General features: G+C 40.1%; 1 protein-coding gene across 1 annotated transcript in view; it reads left to right on the top strand.

Moving 5' to 3' along the window:
* LOC141134863 (vomeronasal type-2 receptor 26-like) overlaps positions 1–13,992 on the top strand; it is an 81,653-nt gene extending 67,661 nt beyond the window's left edge. Inside the window, exon 6 of the mRNA XM_073624329.1 lies at positions 13,082–13,992. Coding sequence (XP_073480430.1) covers positions 13,082–13,992 — 911 coding nt within the window. The remainder of the gene's footprint in view (positions 1–13,081) is intronic.
* Positions 13,993–22,593: the final 8,601 nt, after the last annotated feature.

Below are 22,593 nucleotides of genomic sequence, written 5' to 3'. Positions count from 1 at the left end.
GCACCGATCAGCATGTGCTATTACTATTCAGCGTCCATTCACTGTTCAAAAGCCGCACCTCCTCCTTGTCCATGATAGGTAGAAAACTCAATTTCCCAGCAGTCAGAGGTCAGCCTATCACGGACATTCTCTCATCCTCATACCATGGACGAGGATGAGAGAATGTCCGTGATAGGCTGTACACTGACTGCCTAACACAGACGAGGAGGAGGTGCGGCTTTGGAACATTGAGAGGCTGCCGAGTGGTATGTAGCACACGCTGGCCGCCGTCTGCCTGCATGACACGCTGATCATGTAGGCAGACGGCGGTGACTCGCGTATAAGTTGAGGGGGCACTTTCAGCCCCAAAAAAGGGGCTGAAAATTTCGACTTATACTCGAGTATATACGGTATGTATATATGTATATATATATATATATATATATATATATATATATATATATATATATATATATATATATAAAAAAAAAATATATATATATATATATATATATATATATATATATATATATATATATATATATATATATATATATATATGTATATATATATATATATGTATATATATATATATATATATATATATATATATATATATATATATATATATATATATATATATATATATAAGTATTATATATGTATATATAAACCCATTCTCAAATTTCATGTAGAATGAAATCGAATTTGAATAGAAAAGATTAGAATAGAATAGAAAAAAATAGCATAGAAAAACAATAGAACAGAATAGAAAAACATGTAATATATATAACTTTCTTCTGAAATTCAAAGTTTTTCTATTCTATTCTTTTCTATTCTTTTCTTTTCTACTCAAATTCAAATTAATTTTATAGGAAATTCGAATTTCGGAAGCCATCTTCTGAAATTAACATTAAAAACAGATTAGAAGAGATTAGAAAATAATAGAAAAGCATAGCATATAAACACAATAGAACAGGACAGAACAAAAAAAAATATAATATATATTATATTTTTTCTGTTCTGTTCTATTGTTTTTCTATGATATTCTTTTCTATTATTTTCTGTTCTTTCTAATCCTTCTATCCAAATTTGATTTCATTCTATCCGAAATTCGAATTTTGGAAAATGGTTATATATAGTTTACTTTTTTGAATGCGGTCAATTTTTTTGAATTTGATCGAATTTTTCAAATTCGGTTGAATTTTGTTTCGATTTTGAATAGGAAAGGAATCTATTCGAATCTTTTCTATTCTAATTCGATTTCATTCTATACGAAATTTGAATTTCGGAAAATGGTTGTGTATATATATATAATATAATAATAAATATTGGGGCATCAACATTATTGTAATCTTTTTGGCTCTATACACCACCACAGTGGATCTGAAATGAAACAAACAAGATGTGCTTTAACTGCAGACTTTCAGCTTTAATTTGAGGGTATTTACATCCAAATCAGGTGAATCACATTGTAGGAATTACAACAGTTTGTATATGTGCCTCCCACTTTTTAAGGGACCAAAAGTAATGGAATAGATTAACAATCATCCATCAAACTTTCACTTTTTAATACTTGGTTGCAAATCCTTTGCAGTCAATTACAGTCTGAAGTTTGGAACGCATAGACATCACCAGATGCTGGGTTTCATCCCTGGTGATGCTCTGCCAGGCCTCTACTGCAACTGTCTTCAGTTCCTGCTTGCTCTTGGGGCATTTTCCCTTCAGTTTTGTCTTCAGCAAGTGAAATGCATGCTCAATCGGATTCAGGTCAGATGATTGACTTGGCCATTGCATAACATTCCACTTCTTTCCCTTAAAAAACTTTTTGGTTGCCTTCGCAGTATGCTTCGGGTCATTGTCCATCTGCACTGTGAAGCGCCATCCAATGAGTTCTCAAGCATTTTGCTGAATATGAGCAGATAATATTGCCAGAAACACTTCAGAATTCATCCTGCTGCTTTTGTCAGCAGTCACATCATCAATAAATACAAGAGAACCAGTTCCATTGGCAGCCATACATGCCCACGCCATGACACTACCACCACCATGTTTAACTGATGTGGTGGTATGCACAGCTGCACATATATTGTACAGTAGCTCAACAACTTGGTAAGGCTGCAATGTAAAAGGGAGAGATGAGGCAGGTTTTATCTTGAAAGAAACATTGTAATGTATTATTTGAGAGACAATAGCCACAAATATTGCTCATGAGAGACAATAGCCACAAATATTGTTCAGTGGTTGGACAGTATCAAGCCGCATCTAAGGTTGCAATGTAAAAGGGAGAGATGAGGTGTTTTATTATCTTGAAATAAACATTAGAGGGTAATCTTAGTAATACAACATCCACAAATTTTGTACAGTTATGAACAATATGTAAATAGTTTGGTTAGGCTGCAATGTAAAAGGGAGAGACATGGCAGGTTTTATTATGAAAAAAAATAAAGCATACTATTTGAGGGACACTAACTGGAAATATCATGCAGTTGCTGGATAGTATGTAAGCAGCTTGGTAATACTGTAATGTAGGAAAGGTGAGGCAGGTAGTATTTTAAAATGGATAATACACAGGGTGTTATTTTCTAAAACAGCAGCACACATAATCTGGTGCAGCTGTGCATAGAAACTAATTTGATTGTAACCTCAGCTTGTTCAGTTAAGCTTAACCACTTATGGAGTGCCACATGAAGATATATGTCCTAAGTTTAAAGAGGAATATCGTTGTTATAGCAGCAGCTAGCTGCCATAACCCCGGTATTCTCTTCTTCGGCTGGTGATCCGCTTTCCAATAAGAGTGGTCTCACTGTGAGATCACTTTTATCAATGGCGATAGAGGGCCCCCCTTCCCGGCGCGCTCTGGTGCGCTCTGGTGCCCTGCGCCGCTTACCGGAGCCGCTGGCAGTGGCGGAGGCGATCGTATCCTTTCTCCTCTGTAGCATGGAGACAAATGAGGGGAAGATGGCCCCCACTCGTCTCCATAACATTGCAGGGCAGAAGCAACGTCAAAACGTCACTTCTGCCCATAATTCTTAAATGGCCTTTTTTTTTATAAATTTTTTTTAAATGACAATTGTTTTTATTGCATTTTAGTGTAAATATGAGATGTGAGGTCTTTTTGACCCCAGATCTCAGATTTAAGAGATCCTGTCATGCTTTTTTTCTATTACAAGGGATGTTTACAAAAGTGACACATTTTTTTTTAAACAGTTTAAGAAAAAAAATAAAAGGTAAGCTTGCGTGCAGAAGTGAACGCATATGTGAATAGTGCCCGCATATATAAAATTGGTGTTCAAACCACACATGTGAGGTATCGCCACGATCGGTAGAGCGAGAGCAATAATTCTAGCTCTGTAACTCAAAACATGCAAGCTGTAAAATTTTTTAAACATTGCCTAGGGAGATTTTTAAGGGTAAAATTTGTCGCCATTCCACGAGCGGGCACAATTTTAAAGTGTGACATGTTGGGTATCAATTTACTCTGCGTAACATTATCTTTCACAGTATAAAAAAAGTTGGACTAACTTTACTGTTGTCTTATTTTTTAATTCAAAAAAGTGTATTTTTTTAATTAAAAAATAAGACAACAGTAAAGTTAAAAGTGTGCTTGTAAGACCGCTGCGCAAATACAGTGTGACAGAAAGTATTGCTACCGCAAAACAACCGCTATTTTATTCTCTGGGGTGTTAGAAAAAAAGTAATTTTCTAGCAAAAAAAAATGTTTTTAACTTGTAAACAACACATCTCAAAAAGAGGCTCAGTCCTTAAGTGGTTAAGGACTGGAAGGATCTGCCCCCTTAATGACCAGGCCATTTTTTTGCAATACGGCACTGCATCGCTACAACTGACAATTGTGCGGTCGTGTGGCGTTGCACCCAAACAAAATTTATGTCCTTTTTTTCCAACAAATAAAGCTTTCTTTTGGTGGTATTTGATCACCTCTGCGTTTTTTATTTTTTGCCCTATAAACAAACAAAGAGCCACAATTTTTTTTTTTTTTTTACTTTTTTTCCCCTTTTTTGCTATAATACATATCCAAAAAAATATATAAAGAATATATAGAGAAAAGTTTGAAATAATCTGTTCACCTAAATGTAACTATAAAATGTACTCTACGACATGCAGCTTTGCTTGTTGGATACCTTCAAAGAGTAATTTAATGAATAACAACCGTATTTGTATACGGATGTACTGAATCGTTGTTCACGTGAAAACCTTAATAAAAACAATGAAACGAAAAATTAGCTGCAACAAAAACCATCAAATACCTCTATGGTGCAAGTTGCGCTAAATATGAAGAGATCACAAATCAAGTGATATATGGTGCAAATAAATTAATAAACAGTGAACGTTCAAAAATTCATAAGCACAAAATACATGTGTACTTAAAACTTAATAATGAGTGATAGGAAACAAATTTAATGAATGTATAAAAAATCAAAAAATGAATGAAAAAAAAATAAATAAAAAAAGTCCATTGAGATAATAAAATGAATAAGAAGGAAAAATCTGTTGGGGTACAAAGTTCCAAGGGTTATCCACCTTCATCAACAGGGGATGAGAGGGCTCCTTTTTTAAATGTTATTTCACGATTGGAGTCCTTTCTCTTATATCTTTTGTACAAATTTGGCTTTGGGTGGGAGTGTATTCACCCAGATTGGAGTGCCTGTTGGTCTGTTCCTGTTATACCTTGCTGAGTGGCTTCCGTCCACACTCGTAGGATCCCGGAGGTATCGCATACTCACCAGTCCCCACAGAGTGCTTAATCTGCCTGCGTTTATGACCTCGCTCTAGAAGGGGTCTATCTGTTCCGGTAAGGGTTCCCACTTATAGAGTGGGTTCTTCTCTTCAGATTGGGATCCTCCCCCTCCTCCCCTGTTGGTGAAGGTGGATAACCCTTGGAATTTTGTACCTCAACAGATTTTTCCTTCTTATTCATTTTATTATCCCAATAGACTTTTTTTATTTATTATTTTTCATTAATTTTTTGATTTTTTATATATTTATTAACTTTTGTTTCCTATCACTCATTATTAAGTTTTTTATATGTACACATGTATTTTGTGCTTATGAATTTTTGAACGTTCACTGTTTATTTATTTATTTGCACCATATGTCACTTGATTTGTGATCTCTTCATATTTAGTGCAACTTATATTTTTTATTATTTAATATGATGGAAAAGTTTACATGTATAACTTTGTAATAAGCCACAACCAATATAATAAAATCATTAATACCACTCCTATATGCAAAATTCCAACTGTCTGGACGGGGGCTACAGGAGATAGATGAGATAATCCACTCCACTCCACTCCACATTAAATCTGTGGGTATTATAATATTGATAAATTGAATCTGTTAATAATAAGATAATCTAGTAACTTAAAGTTCACTTCAAAGACAAGATTGATGCAATTTGTGAGGATACCTCCACTGTGCGTACATCTTCCCCACCCAACATACCTTGCCAACAGCACATTCAACACTCTCCTCTTTTGAATTGGCTACTACTGAAGAGGTTACAAAACTTTTCTCAGATGCCCACTTAACCAATTGTCCCCTGGATCCTGTTCCCTTACAACCACTACGGTCACCCTCTTTTTCTATGCTCCCTCACTCACATCTTCAATCCCTCTCTCTCTAGTGGCACCTTCCCCTCCCCTCTAAAACATGCGCAGATCACTCCCATACTTAAAAAGCCCTCACTGGACCCTACCAACCTGAACAACTTAAGACCCATTAATTGCTCCCATTCACCTCTAAACTTCTAGAACGCTTAGTCTACAACCGTCTTAGCTTCTACCTCAGTGAAAATAACCTTTTTGACCCTTTACAGCCTGGCTTTCGCTCACAGCACTCTACAGAGACTGCCTTATTAAAACTCACTAACAATTTACTAACTGCTAAAACAAACAGCCAGTACTCCATACTCCTACTACTTGACCTCTCTGCTGCCTTTGATACTGTTGACCACCCGCTCCTTCTCAATAAACTACATTCCCTTGGCCTCTGAGATTTTTCTCTATCCTGGTTCTCTGCCTATTTATCACAGCGCTCCTTCAGTGTCACCTACAACTCTGTCTCCTCCTCTCCATTGCCCCTTTCTGTGGGGGTCCCCCAAGGCTCTGTTCTTGGACCCCTTCTCTTCTCTGTCTACACCTCCTCCCTTGGTCACTTAATAACTGCCCACGGCTAACAATACCACTTATACGCTGATGACACCCAAATCTATCTGTCTACTCCTCACCTCACTCCTTCAGTCTCCTCTCGCATTACTAACTTACTAACTGACATATCAGCATGGATGTCACACCACTTCCTTAAACTAAATCTCTCTAAAACTGAGCTATTAATATTCCCTCCCACCCGTGCCCCCCTTCATGACTTTTCCTTCAAAATCAACAATGCAACCATCAGTCCCTCCCCTCACGCTAGGGTACTAGGTGTAATCCTAGACTCTGACTTGTCATTTCAGCCTCAAATCCAATCATTGTCAAAAGTTTGTAGAATTCACCTCCGTAACATCTCTAAAATTCGCCCTTTTTTAACAAATGAAACCACCAAGCTCCTCATTCACTGCCTTGTTATCTCTCGCCTTGACTATTGCAACTTCCTTCTCATTGGCCTACCTCTCCTTAGGCTATCCCCTCTTCAGTCTATCATGAATGCTGCTGCCAGACTTATCCACCTTACCAACTGCTCAGTGTCTGCCAACCCTCTCCTCCAATCCTTACACTGGTTCCTAATCACCCAGTGAATTAAATTCAAAATACTAACCACAACATACAAAGCCATCCATAACTCTGCCTCGAGCTACATCACCAATCTCGTCTCCAAATATCACCTAAATCGTCCTCTCCGCTCTTCTCAAGACCTCCTACTCTCAAGCTCTCTCATCGCCTCCTCCCATGCTCGTCTCCAGGATTTCTCCAGAGCCGCTCCCATCCTCTGGAACTCGCTACCTCCACCTGTCCGGCTATCCCCTACTCTTGCTACCTTCAAGCGATCCCTGAAAACTCATCTCTTCAGGAAAGCCTATAACGTCTCTAACTAATCTTTTACCACTTCCATTAGCTCATTCCCCACAGTTACAACCTTTTGTACCACCTGCCCCACCCTATTAGATTGTAAGCTCTTCTGAGCAGGGCCCTCTTAATCCTCCTGTATCTTATTGTATTATAACTGTATTGTCTCCCTTTTATATTGTAAAGCGCTGCATAAACTGTTGGTGCTATATAAATCCTGTATAATAATAATAATAAAGTTATAGCGAACTTCCTAAAGATATCTACCTAAATTAAAGAAAGGGGTAAATCCTCAGTTACAATATATCCTCTAGAGACCGCATTATTCAGCTTAAAATTTTTCATCATTCTCACCTTACTCCTGCCAAATTGTATAAAATGGGGTTTTCCCCCTCCGCAGAATGTTTTAGAGGATGTGGTCAAACTGCTGACTTCATACGCTGCTTCTATCCCATTTTTGGACAGATATTTCCTCCACTCTGGGCCTGCCCTATATTCTGAATCCCAAGAACTGCCTTCTAGGCATTTTTGGTGACCTGTCTATTCCCACTCATGCTAAGAAACTACTCTGCACCTTAAACTTTTATGCAAAGAAGTCCATATTATTATCATGGAAGGGATCACAATCCCCAACAAGATCCACATGGTTGAAACTAATTAACAACTCTTTACCACTATATAAACTTACATTTGAGACCCTCAAGAGAGCTAAAACATTCCAAACAATTTGGGGCAGAAGGATAGCCAACCCTCTGACTCTTACTCAAGGGTCACCCTGTTAGCTATATTACTCGTTGGTTGTAATAACCACCCTATTCAGTTTTCTTTATGTCTGTATGTAAGTTTGTCTTTATAATCAATAAAAATATTTTTATTTATTTATTTTTTTAATTAAAGAAAGGGGAGTTATATGCAGTTAACCTTCTTGGGTCCTATGCAGACTCTCCTTTTGTTGGTAGACAACTGGGCAGCCTCAGGAGAATACATTTGGACCAGTGTTTCTCAACATTTTGCAGACAAGGCACCCTTGTTTGAAAATATGCAAAATCCCAAGGCAACCCAATCTAATATGTAAAAATGCATATGTTGATTATCAATGGGAAACCTGAGCCTGTGATGTTGCAGTCACTCACCTTGATTAATGAATTTCACATCAAAAGCCCCTCTTCACATCAGATCTCCCTCATCAGGTCAGAGGCACCCCTGTCCATCAAAGTCTTTCCTATGTGTCAAAGCCCCCATTATATACCAGATTCCCCTCATCAATGAGTCTTTTCATCACATCAGAGTCCACCCATCACAAAGCCCCCCAAATCACAGAGCTTCCCATCACACAGTTCCTCCTAATCACAGAGTCTCTTCTTCACATCAAATCCCTCCAGCAGTGTGGTAGAAGGCGAGAAGTGGAGCAGGTCTGGAGCAGCCATTTTTGCGGGAAGGCTGGCTGCCAACATCATAGCAAATAACAACACCATACCTATTGCCCTAGAGCAGTGTTTCTCAACTCCAGTCCTCAAGGCGCACCAACAGGTCATGTTTTCAGGATTTCCACTATTTTGCACAGGTGATTTGATCAGTTTATTTGCCTTAGTAATTACCACAGCCATTTCATCTGAGGGAAATCCTGAAAACATGACCTGTTGGTGCGCCTTGAGGACTGGAGTTGAGAAACACTGCCCTAGAGCATTATTGATTGTTATGACACAATGAAAATAACTGTTTTACCCTATATAATCAACAAGGAGAACCAAGCTCAGTAATGAAAAATACCAGTAAATGTTAATGTAAGACTCTGCAAGTAAAAACAAACTAACTTACTCAAAACTGTCATTAGACAGAAAGTCTCCGAATGTCCATGCTGAACAGGTGGATTATGGGATGTGTAGTTCCATCACAGTTAGGTGGAACTGCTCTCTGTTGAGGAAAAAAATGACAGCTGTGGAGGAGTGGAAGAGAGAACTTTTACAAAACTGCCTGGGAAGATCCAGGGCACTTGGCACCAGACCAGGGAAGGAATGTTGGGACAGAGTGCTGAGTCTGATAACAGCTGTCTGCCAGCACAATCTATTCCATAGACACAGAATGGAATCGCTAGTCTATCCTCAGCTGTTCCAGAAACACAGAGCAGAGTTGCCAGTCCAACCTCAGCTGTACCAGAGACACGGGAACCACCAGTCTATTCCCAGCATTCAAGGAACACAGAGCAGCATCGCCAGCCCATCCTCTGTGTCCCATAGACACAAAACTAGATTGCCAGTCTGCCCAGCTGTTACAGAAGGGTCAAGTGGGTTCTCCGGAGTCATCAAATTAGTGTATGAGGGGCCCCTCCACTGTCTGTACTTACAACTGAGTTTGGTAAGAGGGTTGTTTACCCCATCCTTGTACTATATAGCAGACACTGACACTCCAGTTCCTTATTGCCTTACCTACCACCCTTTGGGTGTCATCCATCCTATCCAGACCATTCTCAAAGCTATTGTCTTAATACCCCAAGGCTGCACTTCTTCCTACAATACTACTCCTTTGCTAATTTCCCCTCCCGTCCTAAACATATTGTAGCTCCGTGACTGATTTGAGTTCTTCTTGAGTTAAACCACTCCAGTTACCTCTGCTACAATTACTGACTTTAAACAGGTAAGGATCGTTGAGCTTCACCAATTGTGCACCACTGAAAGGGCTCCAACCAAGCTGCCAAAAACAAAATTCTTTTCTGCCTCATTCTCTGGAAATCTGTTTTTTATATACGGTATACAGTTTCTCACAAAGTGAGTACACCCCTCACATTTTTGTAAATATTTTATTATATCTTTTCATGTGACAACACTGAAGAAATTACACTTTGCTAAAATGTAAAATAGTGAGTGTACAGCTTGTATAACAGTGTAAATTAATGGTCCCTTCAACATAACTCAACACACACCCATTAATGTCTAAACTGCTGACAACAAAAGTGAATACACCTCTAAGCGAAAATGTCCAAATTGGGCCCAATTAGGCATTTTCCCTCCCCGGTGTCATGTGACTTGTTAGTGTTACAAGGTCTCAGGTGTGAACGGTGAGCAGGTTTGTTAAATTTGGTGTTATCGCTCTCACTCTCACATACTAGTCACTGGAAGTTCTGTCTGAGAATCTGAAAAAAGAATTGTTGCTCTACATAAAGATGGCCTAGGCTATAAGAAGAATGCCAAGACCGTGAAACTGAGCTACAGCATGGTGGCAAAGACCATACAGTGGTTTAACAGGACAGGTTTCACTCAGAACAGGCCTCGCCTTGGTCGACCAAAGAAGTTGAGTGCATGTTCTCAGCGTCATATCCAGAGGTTGTCTTTGGGAAATAGACGTATGAGTGCTGCCAACATTTCTTCAGAGGTTGAAAGGGTGGGAGGTCAGCCTCTCAGTGCTCAGACCATACATGGCATGCTGCATAAAATTGGTCTGCATGGCTGTTATCCCAGAAGGAAGCCTCTTCTAAAGATGACGCACAAGAAAGCCTGCAAACAGCTTGCTGAAGACAAGCAGACTAAGGACATGGATTACTGGAACCATGTCTTGTGGTCTGATGAGACCAAGATAAACTTATTTGGTTCAAATGGTATCAAGCGTGTGTGGCGGCAACCAGGTGAGGAGTACAAAGATAGGTGTGTCTTGCCTACAGTCAAGCATGGTGGTGGGAGTGTCATGGTCTGGGGCTGTATGAGTGCTGCCAGCACTGGAAAGCTACAGTTCATTGAGGGAACCATGAATGCCAACATGTACTGTGACATACTGAAGCAGAACATGATCCCCTCCCTTCGAAGACTGGGCCGCAGGGCAATATTCCAACATGATGACCCCAAACACACCTCCAAGACGACCACTGCCTTTCTAAAGAAGCTGAGGGTAAAGGTGATGTACTGGCCCAAGCATGTGTCCAGACCTAAACCCTATTAAGCATCTGTGGGGCATCCTCAAATGAAAGGTGGAGGAGCGCAAGGTCTCTAACATCCACCAGCTCCGTGATGTCATCCTGGAGGAGAGGAAGAGGACGCCAGTGGCAACCTGTGAAGCTCTGGTGAACTCCATGTCCAAGAGGGTTAAGGCAGTGCTGGAAAATAATGGTGGCCATACAAAATATTGCCACTTTGGGCCCAATTCGGACATTTTTACTTAGGGGTGTACTCACTTTTGTTTCCAGTGGTTTAGACATTAATGGCTGTGTGTTGAGTTATTGTGAGGGGACAGCAAATTTACACTGTTATACAAGCTGTACACTCACTATTTAACATTGTTACAAAGTGTAATTTCTTTAGTGCTGTCACATGAAAATTAACATAATATATATACAATATCTCACAAAAGAGAGTACACCCCTCACATTTTTGTAAATATTTTCTTCTATCTTTTCATGTGACAACACTGAAGAAATGACATTTTGCTACAATGTAAAGTAGTGAGTGTACAGCTTGTATAACAGTGTAAATTTGCTGTCCCCTCAAAATAACTCAACACACAGCCATTAATGTCTAAACCGCTGGCAACAAAAGTGAGTACACCTCTAAGTGAAAATGTCTAAATTCGGCCCAATCAGCCATTTTCCCTTCCCGATGTCATGTTAATCACACATAGGTTGGACTTGATGGACTTGTGTCTTTTTTCAACTTCGCCTACTATGTAACTATGTAACTATGTGACTCGTTAGTGTTACAAGGTCTCAGGTGTGAATGGGGAGCAGGAGTGTTAAATTTGGTGTTATCGCCAAAGTCCAATCAGTATAATCAAACACAGCTGGTCTCAAATGAAGGTGTAGAACCATCTCAAGGATGATCAGAAGAAATGGACAGGGTCAGAATACTTAGGATCATGTGATATTTCAGCTTTTCTTTTTTAATAAATCTGCAAAAATTTTAACAATTCTGTGTTTTTCTGTCAATATGGGTTGCTATGTGTACGTTTAAGGGGGTCTGAATACTTTCCGTCCCCACTGTGTGTGTATATATATATATATATATATATATATATATATATATATATATACATCATTTTTAACTTTCTGCTATAAAACATATCCAATAAAAAATGAAAAAAATAAAATTGCTTCTTAAATTTAGACCAATATGTATTCTGCTACATATTTTTGATAAAAAATCCTATTAAGCATATATTGATTGATTTGCACTTACATTATAGCTTCTAAAACAATAATATATATACTGTAATTTTTTTTAAACTTGTAATACTAGTAATGGTGGTGATCAGCAACTTATAGCAGTACTGTGATAGTATGGCGGGAAGTCAGACACTAACTGACACTTTGTGGGAACCAGTAACACTAATACAGTGATCAAAAAAGTGAAAGTGATAAATACAGTGATAAAAATTTACACCGACACTGTACTAATGACACTGGCTGGGAAGGGATAACCACCATATAGGGTGATCACAGGGTTAAATGTGTGCTTAACAGAGCTTGGTACGTTCACTGTGAGATGCTTTTACTAAAGGATGTGCCAGTTTTTATTCCCTGCTTTGCAGAGAAACAAAAACTGGCACATCCCCCCTGACAGGACAGAGCTCTGTATTGCTTACAGTCAGAGAGCTCTGTCCTGTCATCTTTTTCGAAGATCAGCAGGTGCCAAAAGTCATCCATTGGCCAGGGCCCACTGCTCGGTTTGTGCTGTGACTAATGACAGAATAGCCAGTGTGGCTGTCATGTGCTCGCATAGCCCCTACACGGAAGTACTGGATTAGGTATCTAATAATGTGATCCAGTGCAGGAGAGCCACTGTGCCACCATACTCCTACATGAGGCGGTCGGCAAGTGGTTAAGCTTACCTGAGTGGTTGGTGGTAATATAATTACAGATTCATTTCAAGTTGGTGTCTTCTAATTCATTGTCAGGAGTGTGGCAGAGTGGTTAAATTGATAATATGAATAGTCCATACACCAGATTTGTCTCAGGGGGCTTATTTCCTCAGTAGCTCCTTCAGAAGTGTGCTGCATATGTACAAATTACATCCCCACTGCTCCTCCAAAAATGACTGTTTCATTCATTAGAATAAAAAATTAATCTGTGTTATATGTATTACTCTTGGCAGACAGTGAGAACTGTATGAATTGTCCAGAGGAAGAATGGCCCAATGAGAATAAAGATCGGTGTATTCCAAAACACATTGAATTCCTTTCCTACACTGATGGCATTTCTAAAGTATTCCTAACAATTTCTGCTGTACTCTGCATTGTGACTGTTTTAATAAAGGGGATTTTTATTACCTATCTGAACACCCCGATCGTCAAAGCTAATAACAGAAATCTGAGTTTTGTTCTTCTTGTCTCCATTTTGTTGAGCTTCCTCTGTGTTTTCTTGTTCCTTGGCCAGCCACTGGATATAACCTGTATATTGCGTGTCATGACATTTGGAGTCATCTTCTCCATAGCTGTCTCCTCTCTTCTTGCTAAAACAATCATGGTTTATATCGCTTTCAAAGCCACCAAACCTGGCAGCTACTGGAGGAAATGGCTTGGAAGCAAACTGGCCAATTCCACGGTATCAGTGTGTTCATCCATTCAAGTAATAATATGTATTTATTGGTTGTCCTCTTCTCGCCCTTTTAAGGAAATGGACACTCACTCTTATCAGGACAAGATCCTCATTCAGTGTAATGAAGGGTCAGTTATCTGCTTCTACTCTGTGTTGGGTTATATGGGGTTTCTGGCAGCTGTGAGTTTTGTTCTGGCTTTCATGGTGAGGACATTACCGGACAGTTTTAATGAGGCCAAATACATCACCTTCAGCATGCTGGTTTTCTGCAGTGTCTGGATTTCCATGATCCCGGCCTATCTGAGCACCAGAGGGAAATACATGGTGGCCGTGGAGATATTTGCCATATTGGCCTCAAGTGCTGGACTTCTAAGCTGTATATTTTTTCCAAAATGTTTCATTATCTTATTTAAAACTGAATTGAATACACAATCATGTTTACTTGATAGCAAAAATAGACATGAATAAGTACTCTTGGAATTTATTTATAAATGTTTTCACACAAGATTCAAATAGCTTTCACCCAAGTCTAATGAATTTAAAAATGTTGTGAATCCTCTGTCAAAGTTGTGTAAATCTTGTGCAATTTTTTGTTTTTAAAGGTAGATGGAGATGAAACCTGGGGCTGGAAGTGGGTGATGGTTTTCAAATTAATGTCATTGTTATGTTGGTGTATTCCCTGTAGGGCATTTGATCAGTAAGTAGGCAGCTTCTGCAAGCCAAGCAGGTTAATTAGGTACTGATGGCTTAGGCCCCATTCACACCTGTGCATTTTGTAGCTTGAAGCCTGAAGCTACAAAACACTGGAAGGGAAAAAATCAATTATTCTCTACGGAGATGGTTCACATCTCCACTCCAAAACACCTGAAGCCAGAAGCTCCAAAACACCTGAAGCTCAAACAAGATCTGGAACTTTTTTTTATACAGATTTGGGCATTCTTCTTCTTTTTACATTGGTGACCTTTTGACCTGTACAAAATCTCGGCAAAACGCGTCAAAATGGCGGCAAAAATCACGGTAAAATCGTGCGACTTTCAGCCTGAAAACGATACGTTCAGGTGCGAATGGAGCCTTAATATGTGTGTGTTCACGCTGCAACACAACTTAATTCATTAGTTATGTCCGAGTCACCAGACTGTCAACCCTATATTTTGCTAAGCCTTGGTGAAAGGGCTGATGTTGGACTCCTAAACGTGTTGGCTATTTTACCCATTTAATATTTGAATAAACCTCATATTGGACTTAAACTATTTAGTGTGGTACTTCAATATTCAGATTAAGATTTTTGAACAAACCCCCCAGTAACCTTTTGTCAAAGTTCGCCTCTCCTTACAAAACCTGCCTCTGAAATTTGCCCATACTAAACCCAAAGTGTCTTTTGGAAAAAATTTGATTTTTGAATGTTCAGTCAATGTTCTAGTAGTAAATGGGGTCAAATAGATTTTTTACTGTAGCAATAAAAAAAATCAAAGGAAAAGGATGGACATATTTTCTCCAAACAAACACAATTCTAATGATGATTGTGGTTTCTGTTTTCATTAACAAATGTTAAAAGCAAATGAAATGTTGAAGTATTTTTGAGTGACATTTGTCAAGTTTCTGATGGCAGTATCGAATGAAACAACAAGAATTTTTCTGAAAATGTTTCTATAGAAAGCTATTTCTGTATAGCCAGCTTATGAACCAACAATGTAAAAGGAGCCAAGAGTTTCACCTGCTGGCTGGAATTGTAGGTGTGGGGAAAAATTTTCTAAAAAAAAAAAAAGCATAAATAAAGTTAACAAATCAATATAAAACATTAGACATTTCCTTTAAGAGGCAAATCAATTGAAAGCTAAGGATATCCCTAGGCTTGTGAAGTGGAAATGATCTTGTTTAGGGCTCTTCTAAACTCATTTTAGTTATAATAAAATTATTCTCAAGTTTCTTAGAAATATAAATCACATTTAAGATCACATTTAAGTGAACCTGTGTTTTTCCCCAGAAGAGTAAATAGTTATCTTAACTGCCCACTGATCATATTCACATTATCCTTGATTGCCACCTTTCCTTTCACTACTGAAAGTGAACACTAATACCTTATACTTCCAGGTATGGGGGCATGTGGCTTACTCCCCTTCCTCCCATGTGACAACATGGTGCTTGGTGATTGGTTGCTCAGACATCTGGCACTGTCTTTTGGAGTCATAGAGAGATGCTTGCCTTGTGTAAGCCCCAAGTCAGGTTGTGTAGCCAAGGTTGTCTCTCTCCTCTTTTCCGGAGGATGAATAATTAGCAGTTATTCAAGAATAAGCATTTACGTACACACAGGTTTAAAATATCAAAGGCTCATTGCTTGATTTTAATATGGAGGCAAATTTAGCAATTATTCCCAAGCACAGGAGATGATATGTTCATACAGTAGGTATGCAACCCCCCCCCCCCCCCCCCCGACTAGGGTTGTCAACCTCCAGAAGTGAAAAGTACTCACACGACACAAAAAAAATTACTGACAGAGAAAATTCTTTACTGACTTTTTAAACCGTTAGCCAAAATGTCAGCATGTAAGCTAAATACATTTAGCTAGTGGGATTTGCAATGTACTTGAGATATAACAAAAGACAAAACACATATTTCTCCTTTTACATGAAGATCACGGTAAGATAACCCAGCAGTTTTGTCACCTATCTCCAATTTGAGAGATTCCCCTTCAATTTCAGTTCTATAGCCACCACAGAAAGTGAGGGGAAATTCCAGGTAGCCACCAAGATCACAAGAATTAGTTTCCCAATTTATGAAGTTCCCTCTATTCCTGTTGTGGATTGGATCTTACCTTTGGTGATAATGGTAAACAGCCCAAACAACCTGGGCACAGAGATATCAATAAACAACTGACATTTCAATTATCAGCTGCCACAGAGATAGAAATGTGAGTATTGTGGAAATAACAAGAAAGTACCTTGCAGAAGTATTCAGTGGAGCAGGTGTCCCCATGTGAAGGTTTCCCCTCAGCACCTTTTCCACTGACAACTGCAATTTTTGGGGAAGCTGGTAACTTTCTGCTACTGTGATAATAGGCAAAACAGAAAAGGTTGAACCTCCCCAGCATAGTGACAGCTCTGCTTCCAAAAACTGAATCAAAATGAAGAAAAATTACCCTTTGTAGGCAGAAAATACAGAGATAAACACTTAGGGCTTGGCTGGCCATAACCCAAATATTTTTACAACTCAAACTGTAATTTTCTGTATGTTGATACTGTTTCATACAGTATGCTATCATAGTACTGTAGCACCCTACTCCTGTGGACCAGGCGCTCGCATGTAAATTTAGTTTTTGGCTGAGCTGTAACCAGCTCAGATTGAATGTATATAGTTTACTGGACCTGTTCTGGAATTGACTTGGTTATGCAGTTCCCACTGTTGCCAGTAGGTGTCACTGGTTCCACAGGACAGTGTGCAAATAACAACTTAGTGAGACTGTAATGAATATTCTTTTTCCAGAAACAGCCCAGTAGGAGGTTCCTGCCGCTGTGCATTCAGAGAGAGAGTATTTATGGGACAGATGCCATGTGCTTTGTCAGTTCTTCCCTTGTGGCCCTCCAGGCCTGAGGTTATGTCGCTGCAGCTGTGCAAGTAGGCCCAGAAGCCTGTCTGGGACCTACTACCGCAGAGGTGGTCCTTAGGCTGTCTTGCCTGCTAGGAATAAGCCGAGCCAAGCTGAGGAGATCCAGGGGAGGACCCTTGCTGGAGAGAGCCAAGATGAAGGCTGGTCTTTCAGAAGGGCCTGGTAACTTACTTGGAGGACACACCTATCTCTAACCTATCCTCACAGTATTGCCGGGTCAGCTTAAAGGTTCTTGTACTGTGAAGAAGCTGCTCTACAATTCAGTCAAGGTAACTAATTGTCTGGCTGCTAAATTTTTGAGAGGGACTTATCCAGGCGTATACTGGCTGCTAAGTCTGCGAGAGAGGCTTGTCCAGACATCTACCCAGCCATACAAGATTTACAGAGAGAAAGCTGTGTTTTGTCCCTTATTCTGAAGAGTCTGTAAGTGATCTCCTACAAGAGAAAAAAAGGTATCTGCAACTCCCCTTCAACCTCTTCACTGCTACTTCTTTCAAGTTTTTTTTCATTAAAGCATTGAAGAAAAAAAAGAACTAAGTGATTGGTGCATACATTGGTGGACACAAGGCCCAATATAGACTCTAATGCCCCATACACACGGTCGGATTTTCCAACGGAAAATGTGTGATAGGACCTTGTTGTCGGAAATTCTGACCGTGTGTAGGCTCCATCACACATTTTCCATCGGATTTTCCGACACACAAAGTTTGAGAGCAGGCTATGAAATTTTCCGACAACAAAATCTGTTGTCGGAAATTCCGATTGTGTGTACATAAATCCGACGCACAAAGTGCCACGCATGCTCAGAATAAATAAAGAGATGAAAGCTATTGGCTACTGCCCCGTTTATAGTCCCGACGTATGTGTTTTACGTCACCGCGTTCAGAATGATCGGATTTTCCGACAACTTTGTGTGACCGTGTGTATGCAAGACAAGTTTGAGCCAACATCCGTAGGAAAAAATCCTAGGATTTTGTTGTCGGAATGTCCGAACAAATTCCGACCGTGTGTACAGGGCATAAGTCTCTGATATGGTGAACTGTGGGTAAGGAGTGACGGCAAAGACCCAATTTAAACCAGCAGCTCCTTCGGGGGTCAGTGCTACATGTGGGGGCATCGTCCGGGATTGTTTTCCGTTGCCCTGAGCAACTCTGAGAAGTATTTAATCGAGAGTTTATGCTAAAAGAGGGGTTCCTGGACGTTGTCACTTTCTCCAGGAAAAAGAAGGGTTAAATTGCAAGATCAAATTTCTGACTGCGTAGGCTGCAGGTGGAGAAGTAAAAGCCTGGGAGCTACATGATCAGAGGAGCAAGTGGGAGGAGCTACATCTTCTTGCTGCTGCGTGAGACGCTGTGCGTGTGTCTGGCGCTAAAGAGAGAAAACGTTTGCTGTTACTACAGGGTAGATCAGAGCCCAGCTATGGCTGAATTTTCTCTTGTGCAAACTGCAGTGGGGTCCAAGATGTTTCCTGCCAGCACCGCTGCAAGTACTATGCTGTCTGGAACCCTGACAACAGAAACCGGCATCCGCCTGAAGCCATATGGCCGGTTTGTGCTGTATACCGTCGGGGACCATGAAGCGCTTGGTATGTTATGCCACAAGTGTGAAGGACTGGACATACACCCCCGTCCGTTTGTTCGTTGCTTGCACTGTGGGGAGTACCTGTTTGCTGTGGAACACCCTACCATGCCGCCCCAGGCCTACAGAGTTGATTGGGCCACAGGTGCTGCTACTGGGGAGGCTGTTGCCTTTACTCCTGCAGGAAAATCTACATTCACCGTGCTTGATACTGTGAGTATTCCATTTGATGATGTCGCTGCTACTGTTTCTAAAGTGCCATCAGCAGACATCGCCATTGCTACTGTGCCTGCTATACCTATACAGAAGAAGGTGGGCTATGTAAAGGCGTCCCGTGGTCCGGAGCCCAAGGAAGGCGTCACTCCTGGAAAATCCACGTCAGGAACTGGTGAGAAATCTGGGACAAATATTTCAGTGGGGTCAATGTGTAAATATATGCCTGCTGAAGAATTAAGGGATTCTGAGTTGGATTCGTTATCTGATTTATCTGGTGATGATGAACTGTTTGAATCTATGTCACAAGAACTGTTATGGGCTAATAGTGAGGATATTGCTTCTGCTTTCACTTTCCCCAAATGGGCAGCTCTAGACTTTGGGGAAACATCAATTAGTGTGGAAACGCCAAGTGTTGCTAGTGAGCCCCTACCTAAATCATCAGTTCAGTTAAACCTAAAAAGTTGTCTGCTAAAGCTATGGTGCATAAATAATTGAATCCATGTGTGCTTCCTGGATTGGGACGTACCAGAGCTTTGCCTAAGCTTGCTCGTTTGCAAAGAGTGCTTAACAAAAGAATTGCCACAGAATATGGATTGGAATTTCCATATGTTTCTGCAGAGACAATGCAGGAAATTGAACTAAAGCGAGAGGAATGATGCAATGATGCTGTCTGGGACTACCTGTCTGTACCAAAGCCTTTCAGAAAAGCTGGCTATTCGTCTGTCATGGATGAGCGTTATGATGGATGCATGCTTCAATGAAACTATGGCCGGCATATCTACTCTGACAAAGTGGTCATCTGCAGACCTGGAAAAGAAAATGTTGTTTACTTTGTCACTACTGTGAATAACCAAGGGAAACCAGTTACCTTGCCAGATCCTCGTTTCTATTGGTAACTGTTTAAAGGGACTGTCATAGTTTAGCTGGAAAATTTAATTTTCTGCTATAAAGCAACAGTTTGTTCCTGTTTAAATTACAGAAGAAGAGTCTTCAGTTTTTGAAAGAGACTGAGAGAAGTTTGTTGCTCTGAATGGACTATGGGGTACATAGCCAGATAGTCAGAGGTTTAGAGAACTTTGTGGTCAAGATTCTCTACTGTGTACAGTAATTTCAAGACCCTGGTATTAAGGACTTTTGCCATAATGGTCACTCTTGGGAGTGAGGCTTTGCTCCCAATCCTTACAAAAGAGAAAGGGAAAAAAACACAGGACTTTTTTAAACATTTTATTTGTAACAATTAAAATTGCTAAAGTTCTTTGTCATATCAATATACAATTCATACACAAATGCAGCCACTTCAGCTCTACATGTTTCGCCCCAATGGGTTTCTTCAGGAGACTCAATAGTGCTGCATGAAATTGATACAATAAATGAAAAAGACATATAGAAATAATTAAAAAATTCTGAATACAACACACTATATTTTTACACCCCTCTCATTTTTGTAAATATTTTATTATACCTTTTCATGTGACAACACTGAAGAAATGACACTTTGCTACAATGTAAAGTAGTGTAGTAGTAGCATAACAGTGTAAATTTACTGTCCCCTCAAAATAACTCAACACACAGCCATTAATGTCTAAACCGCTGGCAACAAAAGTGAGTACACCCCTAAGTGAAAATGTCCAAAATGGGCCCAAAGTGTCAATATTTTGTGTGGCCACCATTATTTTCCAGCACTGACTTAACCCTCTTGGACATGGAGTTCCCCAGAGCTTCACAGGTTGCCACTGGAGTCCTCTTCTACTCCTCCATGACGACATCACAGAGCTGGTGGATGTTAGAGACCTTGCGCTCCTCCACCTTCTGTTTGAGGCTGTCCCACAGATGCTCAATAGGGTTTAGGTCTGGAGACATGCTTGGCCAGTGCATCACATTTATCCTCAGCTTCTTTAGCAAGGCAGTGGTCGTATTGGAGGTGTGTTTGGGGGTTGTTATCATGTTTGAATACTGCCCTGCGGCCTAGTCTCTGAAAGGAGGGGATCGTGCTCTGCTTTAGTATGTCACAGTACATGGCATTTATGGTTCCCTCAATGAACTGTAGCTCCCCAGTACTGGCAGCACTCATTCAGCCCCAGACCATGACACTCCCACCACCATGCTTGACTGTAGGCAAGACACACTTGTCCCTATACTCCTCACCTGGTTGCTGCCACACACGCTTGACGCCATCTGAACCAAATAAGTTTATCTTGGTCACATCAGACCATAGAACATGGTTCCAGTAACCCTGTCTGCTTGTCTTCAGCAAACTGTTTGCAGGCTTTCTTGTGCATCATCTTTAGAAGAGGCTTCCTTCTGGGACTACAGCCATGCAGACCAATTTTATGCAGCGTGCGGTGCATGGTCTGAGCACCGAGAGGCTGACCCCCCACCCCTTCAACCTCTGCAGCAATGCTGGCAGCACTCATAGGTCTATTTCTCCTTTTTCTCTCTATTCTATCCAGACAACCTCTGGATCTGACACTGAGCACGTGCACTCAACTTCTTTGGGCAACCATGAGGAGGCCTGTTCTGAGCGGAACCTGCCCGCTTAAACCGCTGTATGGTCTTGGCCACCATGCTGAAGCTCAGTTTCAGGGTCTTGGCAATTTTCTTATAGCCTAGGACATCTTTAGGTAGAGCAACAGTTCTTTTTTTCAGATCCTCAGAGAATTCTTTGCCATGAGGTGCAATGTTGAACTTCCAGTGACCAGTATGAGAGAATGAGAGCGATAACACAAAACTGAACACACCTGCTTCCCATTCACACTTGAGACCTTGTAACACTAGCGAGTCACATGACACTGGGGAGGGAAGATGGCTAATTTGCCTCAATTTGGACATTTTCACTTAGGGGTGTACTCACTTTTGTTGCCAAAGGTTTAGACATTAATGGCTGTGTGTGAGTTATTTTGAAGGGACAGCAAATTTGCACTGTTATACAAGCTGTACACTCACTACTTTACATTGTAGCAAAGTATAAATTCTTCAGTGCTGTCACATGAAAAGATATTTATAGATGGAACCCTCCAAAAAGAGGAAAGGGGAACACTTGTACCCCCCGGTACACAGGGACTTTTAAGGCGAACAGAATATTATAATAAAAGCATATTTATTTAGAAAAATTGCTTAAAAAACATGGTACTAAAAACATGATGATAATCTATACAGAACATTGATATACATCACGGTTTACATATATTTTGTTTTCTATACATTCCAAGCTGAAGCCAATTTTCTCCATGGACCTAACATGTTTCAGGACAAAAGTCCCTTCTTCAGACGTGTTTTTGTAGGAGAAACAGATGGATGTATTCTGAAAAACAGGCAAGAACAGATTTAAACATAGGCATTACCCTCAATGTGACCATCGCAGCATCCAGCATCAGCTTCAGCAGCATTGGAGGGCATCCAATATACACACCAATATTAATATTCAAAGATATATACAATATAGCAATGTATGTAAGAAAGTGTATTTTCCCACAATAGGACGACCACCACGGCAAGACCGAAAGAAGCCCTACGGGAATGGTAGAAAATGCTCAGATTGTAAACACTGCTCAATACAGTGGGGTTATATATAAACAAATAATAACAAATCAATAAAAATAAAAAAGTGAAAATGGAAAGGGGGGGGGGGGACTGAACCAGAAAAGATCACCAAAAAATGAGCAAAACTCTTT

This window comes from Aquarana catesbeiana, linkage group LG01 (genome assembly GCF_042186555.1).
Source record: "Aquarana catesbeiana isolate 2022-GZ linkage group LG01, ASM4218655v1, whole genome shotgun sequence".
Classification (NCBI taxonomy): domain Eukaryota; kingdom Metazoa; phylum Chordata; class Amphibia; order Anura; family Ranidae; genus Aquarana; species Aquarana catesbeiana.
The sequence above is the reverse complement of the archived record's forward strand: the minus strand, read 5'-3'. Positions and strand labels throughout refer to the sequence as shown.